This window comes from Salmo salar, chromosome ssa01 (genome assembly GCF_905237065.1).
Source record: "Salmo salar chromosome ssa01, Ssal_v3.1, whole genome shotgun sequence".
Taxonomy (NCBI): domain Eukaryota; kingdom Metazoa; phylum Chordata; class Actinopteri; order Salmoniformes; family Salmonidae; genus Salmo; species Salmo salar.
The window spans coordinates 55656639-55669630 of NC_059442.1; the positions used below are offsets into that span (position 1 = coordinate 55656639).

General features: G+C 40.2%; 1 protein-coding gene across 1 annotated transcript; it reads left to right on the forward strand.

Moving 5' to 3' along the window:
- The first annotated feature begins 325 nt into the window (after nt 1-325).
- On the forward strand, nt 326-9661 carry haao (3-hydroxyanthranilate 3,4-dioxygenase). Its single transcript, NM_001141479.1, is given in 10 exon segments — nt 326-483; nt 824-902; nt 1978-2061; nt 2212-2318; nt 4084-4173; nt 4277-4320; nt 8273-8418; nt 8737-8805; nt 8969-9051; nt 9283-9661. Coding segments are annotated over 10 exon segments (864 nt in total). The 5' UTR covers nt 326-394; the 3' UTR covers nt 9356-9661.
- Nucleotides 9662-12992: the final 3331 nt, after the last annotated feature.

Genomic DNA, 12992 nt, shown 5'->3' on the forward strand with positions numbered 1-12992 from the left:
TACTGTATGTTTATGAAACATTATAAAAACAAAAAAGCAACTTATTTCACTGTATTTTTAATAATATGTATTGTTTGTTCATATTCTTTCTATGAGACTACAGAGACTGCTGTGCTCATTCTCACATGATTCCTGCTTCCTCATACGTGTGCACCCCTCCTCGTCCCCTCATCACTTCACTTCCTCTTTTTTTTATATGACCGCCCACACCATTGCCACTAGTTGAATTATTGTGGAAATGTAAACAACCTTTCACCGTCATGCTGGACTCCTCCCCTAGCTATCTAATGGACTTTAACTCAATCAGGCTCTGAAACAAAAACAAAAAACACATAGAACTAAGTGATTCAACACACCATTTTTACAGTGACAATTTTGACATCAGTTTGCAATAATGAGCGGGAAACCCCTTGTTGTGAACGTGGACAAATGGATTGCAGAGAATGAAAAGGCTTTTTTGCCACCGGTGTGCAACAAACTCATGTGAGTAGCAGCCTGGGCTAGTTTCATTTACATATAGTTTCACTTATAGTTGCACACTCTGGTGTCGCTAGACTTGAAATAACTCACTAAATGAACTACAAAAGGCTTTATATATCATCCATCATAGATGCCTCAGAAATCCTCTTTAAGCTAATATAAAGCATTTGTAGTTATTTTAAAATGGGACCATGTTATTATCATGTTGAGCTGTAACAAGTACTGTTTACCCCCTGACTATCTACACTAGTCCAATAGTAATAATTTACACTATGTTGGCAAAGATTGACAAAGGTAATGAATTTCGAGCAAAGTTCATTCTTATATTATTTTTCTCCACAAGGCATTTTTCTCAGCTGAACATCATGTTTGTTGGAGGTCCCAACAGCAGAAAGGACTACCACATAGAGGAAGGGGAGGAGGTGAGAGAAAATGCCACTATTCACCTATCACATTGGCTAAATGCTGTGGCGTTTGAGTGACCGTTCATAGTGCAGAAAATGGTATTCAAAACCTGCGAGATAGAATTCCTATGCAATGTCCCAATCTGAAAGTAAGCAACAAATGCAAGGACACTACCATGCTATTTAGTTAGCAGTCACTCAGCCACAGTATTATCTATCCTCACACATGTGCCTGGCCCTCTAAGTGATAATGCCCAAGAAGCCAGTGTTCGGAGGATATACTGGCACTGGTGTTGTTAGGCCCGAAACAAAGTTGAGTATATCCTCCAAACACCGGCTTCTAGGACATTATCACTTTTATACAATGGGTTACCAACATATTCAAATTATGATTGACATATTTTCATTAAAAACGTTATTTTGATGAATTTATTCATACTATTTCATCTTTCCACGAGATATAGTCCCAACACAAATCTAAGGTTGCTACCCAAGCAGGCTGGTCGTTCGTTCTATTGGTTCGGATGCCAGAGACGTGACCCAGTCGTTTAGTCTTTTTGTTCTGTATCTAAATGTTCCATTTCCATACTGTCACATAAACTCAATCAGTTCTTCCTACCACAATAGGGACAAATTCCACAAGAATGTTGCACTGTCACCTTTTGGTCAACACTATTTGCTCTGGCTATTTGTCTAGTTGAAGCCCAAAGTAAATTCCTGTTCAAGTGTTTCTCTTTTTTTTTTAATCTTTGGTAGTATGAGAATGTCCCACTTTAAACAAACGACGATTTATAAAGGCTTTATATAGCATACATAAAGTCTTCATAAGTACGACATATAAGCTTCACAAATCATTTACAACCTTATCTCGTACTGTGTAATGGGTGACATAACAGCACAAAGAAAAGGATTGTAATTGCATTTTCAACAACATAATCTAGCCACTGGAGGTCAGCACATTCATATCATAGTGAGGACTATTGGCTGTGATTTGAAGCTGAAGACAACCTCCATATCCTGTATCTGTACCTTTTCTAGTCCGTAGTCATTGCTTTTTACTGATATATCCTCTCTCTGTCTTTTTTTTGTGCAGCTCTTTTACCAGCTGAAAGGGGACATGTGTCTGAAGTTGGTTGAGAATGGCAAACATAAGGATGTGCTTATCCGCGAGGGAGAGGTGAGAGAAATGGCATTCATTCCAAGATTCTCTCACTAAGCCCACTGTTTAAGATAACTGACAGTGCCGTATCAAGCTATGCAGATTTGTTACATTCGTGTTTGTGTCATACACACCCCATGTCCTTCTGTGTCCTTCTGTGGTCCTCAGATGTTTCTGCTCCCAGCTCGGATCCCCCACTCCCCCCAGAGACTGGCTAACACTGTGGGGCTAGTGGTGGAGAGAAGGAGGCTTCAGTCAGAGACAGACTGTTTAAGGTATCACCATCCACCATCTTATCCTTTACCTATATCTCACTCTTCTTACACATTCTTTATCCATCTACAGTTGAAGTCGGACGTTTACATACACCTTAGCCAAATACATTTAAACTCAGTTTTTCACAATTCCTGACATTTAATCCAAGTAAAAATTCCCTGTCTTAGGTCAGTTAGGATCACCACTTTATTTTAAGAATGTGAAATGTCAGAATAATAGTAGAAATAATGATTTATTTCAGCTTTTATTTCTTTCATCACATTCCCAGTGGGTCAGAAGTTTACATACACTCAATTAGTATTTGGTAGCATTGCCTTTAAATTGTTTAACTTGGGTCAAACGTTTCGGGTAGTCTTCCGCAAGCTTCCCACAATAAGTTGGGTGAATATTGGCCCAATCCTCCTGACAGAGCTGGTGTAACTGAGTCAGATTTGTAGGCCTCCTTGCTCGCACACGCTTTTTCAGTTGTGCCCACAAATTTTCTATGGCATTGAGGTCAGGGCCTTGTGATGGCCACTCCAATGCCTTGACTTTGTTGTCCTTAAGCCATTTTGCCACAACTTTGGAAGTATGCTTGGAGTCATTGTCCATTTGGAAGACACATTTGCGATGTCTTGAGATGTTGCTTCAATATATCCACATCATTTTCCTCCCTCATGACGCTATCTATTTTGTGAAGTGCACCAGTCCCTCCTGCAGCAAAGCATCCCCACAACATGATGTTGCCACCCCCGTGCCTCACGGTTGGGATGGTGTTCTTCGGCTTGCAAGCGTCCCCCTTTTTCCTACATTATGGTCAAACAGTTCTATTTTTGTTTCATCACACCAGAGGACATTTCTCCAAAAAGTCAAATTTTTGTCCCCATGTGCAGTCGCAATCCGTAATCAGTTTTTTTTATGGCGGTTTTGGAGCAGTTATGTTGATATAGGACTCATTTTACTGTGGATACAGATACTTTTGTAACTGTTTCCTTCAGCATCTTCACAAGGTCCTTTGCTGTTGTTCTGGGATTGATTTGCAGTTTTCGCACCAAAGTACGTTCATCTCTAGGAGACAGAACGCGTCTCCTTCCTGAGTGGTATGACGGCTGCGTGGTCCCATGGTGTTTATACTTGCGTACTATTGTTTGTACAGATGAACGTGGTACCTTCAGGCATTTGGAAATTGCTCCCAAGGATGAACCAAACTCACAGAGGCCTACAAATTGTATTCTGAGGCCTTGGCTGATTTCTTTTGATTTTCCCATGATGTCAAGCAAAGAGGCACTGAGTTGGAAGGTAGGCCTTGAAATTCATCAACAGGTACACCTCCAATTGACTCAAATTATGTCAATTAGCTTATCAGAAGCTTCTAAAGCCATGATATAATTTTCTGGAATTTTCCAAGCTGTTTAAAGGCACAGTCAACTTAGTGTATGTAAACTTCTGACCCACTGGAGTTGTGACACAGTGAATTATAAGTGAAATAATCTGTCTGTAAACAATTGTTGGAAAGTTACTTGTGTCATGCACAAAGTAGATGTCCTAACCGACTTGCCAAAACTATATTTTGTTAACAAGAAATTTGTGGTGTGGTTGAAAAACAAGTTTTAATAACTTCCGACTTCAACTGACTTCTACTGACTTCAACCAACTTCAATTGACTTCGAATGCATGTGCCTCACATCCCATTCTCCTTGACCCCCTTACAAGAGAGAGCACGAAAGAGGGCGAGAGGGGTGAGAGAGAAAGAGTGTATGAAAGCATGGCTCTTTGTGGTTTCAGGTACTATGTGGACAACACTTCAGACACCCTTTTTGAGAGATGGTTTTACTGTGAAAACCTGGGGACCCAGCTGGTGCCAGTGATTCAGGAGTGAGACTTATATCATTGATTTTAGTCTGGCATGAAACATAACACTTTCCAATGGACATTAGTGCTCAGCAGTGTTATACTCAGCTGATGCTGTGTTTCTCAGGTTTTTTGCGTCGGAGCAGCACAGAACAGGCAAGCCAAACCCAGGTGAGTCCCCATCTCACAAAATTACACAATGGGAATGGTGAGCTTCAATAGGTTGACATCAGTTTGGCACTCTACTGACTGAAAATGCATTATGTCCTGATTTGGCAATCTTTTATTTTTGTGAGGTTTTACGTCGGGTCTGTAGATATTTTGCTGTGCTGGTGTATTCCACTACCTGAGAGCCCTGGGCAACTTTCATGTGGATGGGGACCACAAAAAAACTTAACTCATCATAAATGGCCACAGGGGCTCGTGGATCTGAGTACGCCATGGGTGTGGAGAGAAGATTTAGCATTTTTATAACTAATTTCATGCAATTCTACTCATTTTGTCATAGGGCAGATATATTCTTTGCAGTTTTACAGCTAATTTCCTGCAATTCTACACATTTTGCCATAGGGTGGAGGCAAATGTTTGCAGTTTTTAAGATTATAACTGATGATCAATGGGCCCACCCTGGTCGGTAATTCGACCATGCTTACTACAAGTTTACATAGCTGGCCGATAGACTAATTTACCAATCCAAAAAATGTTCGCTGATATGGGCTAATTGAGTGACTGCTGATGCACAATCAAATTTGAAATTGCACCTTGTGTATTCTATTATTATAACTCTAAAGAGTAAGTTAAGACCCCGACTGAGTCCCCCCCAAATTTGAAAAATAATAATAAATAAACTAAAAATAAACTCAGCAAAAAAAGAAACGTCCTCTCACTGTCAACTGCGTTTATTTTCAGCAAACTTAACGAGTAAATATTTGTATGAACTTAACCTGTTGAGGTGTAGGGGGCAGTATTTTCACGGCCGGATGAAAAAGGTACCCAAATTAAACTGGTTACTACTCTGGCCCAGAAACTAGAATATGCATATTATTAGTAGATTTGGATAGAAAACACTCTGTCGTTTCTAAAACTGTTTGAATGGTGTCTGTGAGTATAACAGAACTCATATGCCAGGCAAAAACCTGAGAAAAATCCAACCAGGAAGTGGAAAGTCTAAGAATTGTAGTTCTTCTTTTCATTCTCTATCGAAACTATAGTTTCTGTGGGGTCACGTTGCACTTCCTAAGGTTTCCATTGGCTGTCAACAGCCTTCAGAAAGTGGTTTGAGCATTCTCCTGTCACTGGTCAGATAATAGGAGCTCAGTCACTGAGTGGACTGCCTGGAGACAAAGGGATTGGATATGCTCGATCCCGCGAGCACGCCGTTCCTTCTTTTTCTTCTTGAATGAATATGCTATTGTACGGTTGGAATATGATCACAATTTTACGTTAAAAATACCATAAAGATTGATTTTAAACAGCGTTTGACATGCTTCTAAGTACGATAATGGAACATTTTGACTTTTCGTCTCTGGTACCGCGCTCGCGCGTTATGCCTTTGGATAGTGCTCTGAACGCACGAACAAAACAGAGGTATTTGGAAATAAATATGGATTATTTTGAACAAAAACAACATTTCTTGTGGAAGTAGCAGTCCTGGGAGTGCATTCTGACGAAGATCAGCAAAGGTAAGAGAATATTTCTAATACTAATTCTGAGTTTAGGTGACACCGAACTTGGCGGGTGTCTGTATAGCTTGCTGTGATGGTGAGTATTGAAAAATGTGCTTTCTCCGTAAAGCTATTTTAAAATCTGACACAGCGGTTGCATCCAGGAGTAGTCTATCTATAATTCTTTAAATAATTGTTATATATTTTGTCAACGTTTATGATGAGTATTTTTGTAAATTGATGTGCACATTCACCGGAAGTTTTGGTGGGAATACATTTTCTGAACATCACGCGCCAATGTAAAATGCTGTTTTTGGATATAAATATGAACTTTATCGAACAAAACATACAGTGGGGCAAAAAAGTATTTAGTCAGCCACTTCTCCCACTTAAAAAGATGAGAGAGGCCTGTAATTTTCGTCATAGGTACACATCAACATGCATGTTTTGTTCAATCAAGTTCATATTTATATCAAAAACCAGCTTTTTACATTAGCATGTGACGTTCAGAACTAGCATACCCCCCGCAAACTTCCGGTGAATTTACAAAAAATTTACTAAATTACTCACAATAAACGTTCACAAAAAGAATAACAATTATTTTAAGAATTATAGATACAGAACTCCTCTATGCACTCGATATGTCCGATTTTAAAATAGCTTTTCGGTGAAAGCACATTTTGCAATATTCTCAGTAGATAGCCCGGCATCACAGGGCTAGCTATTTAGACACCCAGCAAGTTTAGCACTCATCAAAGTCAGATTTACTATAAGAAAAATGTTATTACCTTTGCTGTCTTCGTCAGAATGCACTCCCAGGACTTCTACTTCAATAACAAATGTTGGTTTGGTTCAAAATAATCCATAGTTATATCCAAACAGCGGTGTTTTGTTCGTGCGTTCAAGACACTATCCGAAAGGGTAAATAAGGGTGACGAGCATGGCGCAATTCGTGACAAAAAAATTCTAAATATTCCATTACCGTACTTCGAAGCATGTCAACCGCTGTTTAAAATCAATTTATGCCATTTTTCTCATAAAAAAGCGATAATATTCCGACCGGGAATCTGCGTTTAGGTAAACAGACGAAAGAAAATAAAGCATTCGGTCGACTCGGGCAAGTGGCCGATCAGAGTACTATGGGCTTAGGCGCGTGCCTAAGCCCATAGTACTCTGATCAGCCACTTGCCAAAAGCGATAATGTGTTTCAGCCAGAGGCTGCCTCGATATCGTTCAGCTTTTTCCCGGGCTCTGAGAGCCTATGGGAGCCGTAGGAAGTGTCACGTTATTGCAAAGATCCTCAGTCTTCAATTAAAAGAGCCAAGATGAAACACAACTTGTCAGACAGGCCACTTACTGCATGGAATCTTCTCAGGTTTTGGGCTGCCATATGAGTTCTGTTATACTCACAGACACCATTCAAACAGTTTTAGAAACTTTAGGGTGTTTTCTATCCAAAGCCAATAATTATATGCATATTCTAGTTACTGGGCAGGAGTAGTAACCAGATTAAATCGGGTACGTTTTTTATCCGGCCGTGTCAATACTGCCCCCTAGCCCTAACAGGTTAAGAATACAAGAATACAACTATATTTTATAGAAAAGATACACCCTTTTAGTCTTCATGAAAAAGAATAGATGTATGGAATGGGTCACAAGGTGAAACTTGATATATGAGAAAGGAGTATCCAGCAGCCAGATAGCATTTGCTTTGAAGACTGTTCTTATTGTTCAGTCTGGCTCCTAAGACGAGGCTCTGATCTCGTTCCCGGTTCTTCATAGCACAGAAACACCAATTCATTCTATGGCATAAGTAAATTGTCAACTCCAGATACTCCCATCTCATGCAAAATCCCTTCTTGACAACACGCCTTGACGAGCTCACTGAGGGGAGTGAGCCTCTAGGTCACCTACTCCAGGATAAGTGCAACATCAGAGATGACATACAATGGTTCCAGACACTACCCCACACATCTTATCTCAGACATTATCTCCCCCAAGGCCATTGGAGGGAGTGACTGGTGCACAGACATTGTGGAGACAAGTAATTAGTTCCCCATTAATCACACCATCACTTCAAATGGTTTAGAATAGGTAAAGACACGTTCACATATGAAGACAATGTTCCCTCCAGTCCTCTTCCCTTTCTGATATTCTGCATAGCACTAGAGACATGTGAAAGACAAGCCTGACTTCACCCCTCTCTGGGCCCCAGGTGACTGAGCCCCAGCTGAGGGAGGAAGTGCAACTGCCAACACCAGAGTCCAAAGGGATATATTCTAATAACAAGCATATCATATAAGCATATTACGTAGATAAGACATCTTAATTATCTATGTTACCTAACTAATTCTGATTCTTCCGCCACACCCATCCCTGTCCTATGTATTATCATTTTATGTTCTATCGTAGTGCATAATGTATCGCACTGAGATGCATTCTTGCCTCTGTTTGTCTAGATGAGGTCTACAGACAGCCTCCCTTCCCCATGAACACCATGCATGTGATGGCCCCCTTCCACTTCAGAGACTGGGTGGACAAACAGCAACCCTCCCTGGCTAGTGGACGCCCCATTGACATGTTTGGGGCCCAGTTTGAGACAGAGGTGACCCTGGCATATCCCAATTATGACTTAGTTATTTTCTGACCTTTCACATCAATTGAGACCTTTCAAAGCGATCAGTCTATACTGAGCGCCCCACTGATTCAAACTCATGACTCGCTAATATTGAAAGTTGAATACATGTTGCTCATTTGTGTGTTGATTATGCTGCTCATTGTTGTGGGAGGAGGGAAGTGAGCTATAATTCAATTAGGACTGGTTTATCAGTTTAGTGAGTGTATAGATGATGATGATGATGGTGGTGGTGGTGAGGATGATGATGGTGACGATAATGATGCTTCTTCTACTACTCTGTGACAGACCCTCCTGTATGGGCCCGGGCAGACAGAGGCTTGTGAAAGAGAAACTGATGTCTGGATATGGCAGCAGGTATGTCTCCAATTACTACTCTATTAGAGTATTTGCATTTCTTTCATGTTATCATGCCTTCAGTATTTCAATGTGTGCTATTTCTCTCTCTCCCTTTACATCTATCTGCTTCCCTCTGTCTATTTGCACGTTGTCTCACGCTCACCCTCTCTTTCTCTATCAGGAGGGATGCTCCCATGTGACTCTGGATGGCCAAGAGTTCCCTCTATCCACAGGAGACAGTCTACTCATTCCTGGACACAGCCAGTGAGTGGGATGATGAGTATGATAATAAGAGAAGGAAAAGGACGATTGAGGGGATGTGTGCATGTTTGTGAATGACCCCAAGAAATGGCTTTTGAGGAAAAATGTTGAATTCAAGCAACACAAGAAAAGAGAAGTTAGGCAACTGTCTGTCAGATACAGTAGATGCAGTTATTTTGTGGTTCGATAGAGGAATCTGTTTGACTTTGTATTTGTCTAATTTCTATGCTGCAGGTACCAATGGAGTCGGGCTGAGGGGAGCGTTTCCCTGTTTGTCGCTCAGAACCCAGACAGGAAGCGTGCATGACCTCTGATGACCACACTCTCTTCTGTGACACACAAGGAAAAAGGAGGGTCAGCAAAAGAGATTGTATGCTCTTTTTCTACAGAGACCATGATTATAACCCTGTCATAAATTACGTTGAAGAATAACTCTCTGTAATGAAGTCAAAGATCAGATATGGAGAGTTAGAGTAAAACAGGGAGTAAAACTATTTGTTATTTTCTGAACAAATTGTAAAGAACATCTTCACAAAGGTAATTTAAATAATAAACTTGATTAAGTTGCAGTATATTTTCATGCTTTCGGAATTAAACCCTTTTTTGGACCCCTGAATGAGTGTTGATTGTATTGAAACTGAACTGTACATTTGTGACTCGTTTCAGGAAACTAGACATATGTTGCACGTCACTAATTCACAGGAGATCCATTTGAATGTAAACTTTTTTTATCAAAATGTCAGTTTTTTTGGCAGAAATGCCTTCTGGAACATGTGAACATTCATGTGCCTTAATAACAAACTTGTATGCCATCTGTAAATTCTAACACAGCTTTTTTTTAAAAGATATCCTGTAGTAGAACTGCATAAGTGTTGCTCTCCACTTTCTGGAGGACCGAGTTTTGAAATCAGTGGAATTAGAGTACGATAGCTAAGGGGATGGAGAAAACACCTGTCTCCGGATTATATCTTCAAACTAAGGGCAACCATGGCATCCGTGACAGAGAGGGAGAAGCGTCCATCCATGTATATGGGTAAGATAGTCTAGCTAGATACATTTTCAGATATTACACATTTCAAATTTTGTCAGAAAGTCATTTTCATTTCAAGTTAAAGTGTAGTGTTATCTAGCCTGCTAATGTTAGCTGGCTGGCTCGCTAGTTAACGTTAGGTGTATGATATGTGTAATAATAATTATTAGTATCTCAGAGACATTTGCTTTGCTAGTTATAGGCTAATGGTAGCTAGCTAACATTGAAGCTGATTCATGCACGGTAGAAACGTCATGAGTTGGGATTATGGTTCATTGTTTAGCTAGATAGCTATATGTCTTAACAAAAGACTCCACTATGCAAGTAACCATTTCTAAATAATGTTTGTTTGTGATGTCACAACTGTTGATAGACGTAGCTGATAAATTCTCTCTGGCTATCTACTCCGATTTCAGAGCACTCTCATCTGAGTGTGCCAGAGTGCACAATAACTGACAAATTTACACCCGCTGAAGATGGCGCCGGAGGGGATGGCTGACATTTTATGGGCTCTTAGCAAACCATACTATTTTGTTAGTTTTTTTACATTGTTTGTAGCTTATTTTGTAAATAATGTTGCTGCTACCATCTCTTCTGACCGAAAAGAGCTTCTGGACATTAGAACAGCGATTACTCACCTTGAACTGGATAAAGAATTTTTATTTAACGAGTCGGACGAGAGGGATTTACTCCAGACACACCGGAACAAGCCCTCATCCCCATCATTCGCAAGAGAAGGCGACAGAGGTATCGCGGAAGGTGATCGGGGTGCCTTTGTAGTAGAGTTAAAATGGTTATTCCAGCAAACTTAAAATTATTAGAATAGTACACAACGCAGAACAGAACAATCAGGTTGAGGGTCAGTGGCCAAAGCCCGCGAACAGGAATATTCCAAGTTCAGACAGAAGGGGGGAGTCAGATCGCCAGGAACTTTACTTTTGGTTTCTAATTTTAATTGTTGCTCTACTGGTGATGCCTGTTGATGTTAGGTAGGCAGCTACAGTAGCTGAATGATGTTAACATCTTCAGGTTTTGTTTCATTAAATGTATTTTATTTTATCTGGGTGCTTACGTCACCTACTAACACCCTGGTACTACCCATAGATCCCGCTCTCCTCAGTCTGAGAAAACACTGAGAGAGAAAGGTACGGGTTGCAGATTACTCCTTTGTAGAAGTCCGTAACGTGAAATAAATAAACGTCCTAAGGTTAATGCTGTAGATATTGTTATAAGGGGATGTGAGACTATCGAAACACGTAACTTTCAGAGTTTTATTGTTGTTATTAATATAGTTACAGAGTGCTAAAAGTGTTGCTAGCTAGTATGACTTTCTTTCTGTGATGCAGACGGCTAGCTGAGCTGCCGACTAGTGATGGTGTTGCATTATGGGGGATGTAGTTTTTGCCCTCTAAGGCGATTTTACGTTGTAACTTGTTTGTGTTGCAGTGGTTTTGTACATGAGTTGTTGTATTTTGCTACTATCAACACTGAAAGCACCTAGCAATGTATTGGGGATGTGAGACAGGATATGTGTTTTACCTTTCTTCATGCTCCTGTGTAGAACAACTTGTCAGGTGGTGCATTGGAGACTGATGTGTTCCTGTCCTGTCTTTTCATAATACTATTGCAGGTATGGTTCTATTGTCTAAGAATTAAGATTATACATTCTTTGTATTAAGGACTGGTTATTATTTTATACTATACATTATGGCTTTATGTATGAGTGTGATTGTGAGAGTCTGAGAAAACACTGAGAGAGAAAGAACAACTTGTCAGGTGGTGCATTGGAGACTGATGTGTTCCTGTCCTGTCTTTTCATAATACTATTGCAGATCAACATAAAAGCCTAAAAGACAGCCGTGGTGTCGCTCTTCATTTCTTGGTTCTCCTGTGGTGCATAAGAAACCCGCTACACCTTGTGAGGACAGGCACGAGTGGCTAATCTGCCTTGCCATAGGTACTATTATAGAATAACTATCTTCAAAGTAATGACTTGGGACGTCGGGTTTGAAATGAAAGCTTCTTTTAGTAATAATATTGGTTGACATTACATTTAACCTGTTAGGGATAGGGGGCAGTATTTTCACGGCCGGATAAAAAACAAACCCGATTTAATCTGGAATATGCATATAATTAGTAGATTCGGATAGAAAACACTCTAAAGTTTCTAAAACTGTTTGAATGGTGTCTGTAAGTATAACAGAACTCATATGGCAGGCCAAAACCTGAGAAGATTCTATACAGGAAGTGCCCTGTCTGACAATTTGTTCTCCTTCTAGGGCATCTCTATCAAAAATACAGCATCTCTGCTGTAACGTGACATTTTCTAAGGCTTTCATTGGCTCTCAGAAGGCGCCAGAAAGTGGAATGAGAGCTCTCCAGTCTCTGGGCGAAAAACAGCAGGGGTTTTTGTGAGTGGTCCTTCTGAGAACAATGACACTGGAGCGCGCGTGCACGGGATGACAAACACTTTTACTTTCAGTGTTTGAACGAATACAACATCGCCCGGTTGGAATATTATCGCTATTTTATGAGTAAAATCGCATAAAAATTTATTTTAAACAGCGTTTGACATGCTTCAAAGTACGGTAATGGAATATTTTGAATTTTTTTGTCACGAAATGCGCCGGTGCGTCACCCTTCGGATAGTTACCTGAACGCATGAACAAAACGGAGCTATTTCAACATAACTATGGATTATTTCGAACCAAAACAACATTTGTTGTTGAAGTAGAAGTCCTGGGAGTGCATTCTGACGAAGAACAGCAAAGGTAATCCAATTTTTCTTATAGTAAATCTGAGTTTGGTGAGGGCCAAACTTGTTGAGTGTCAAAATAGCTAGCCGTGATGGCCGGGCTATGTACTCAGATTATTGCAAAATGTGCTTTCACCGAAAAGTTATTTTAAAATCGGA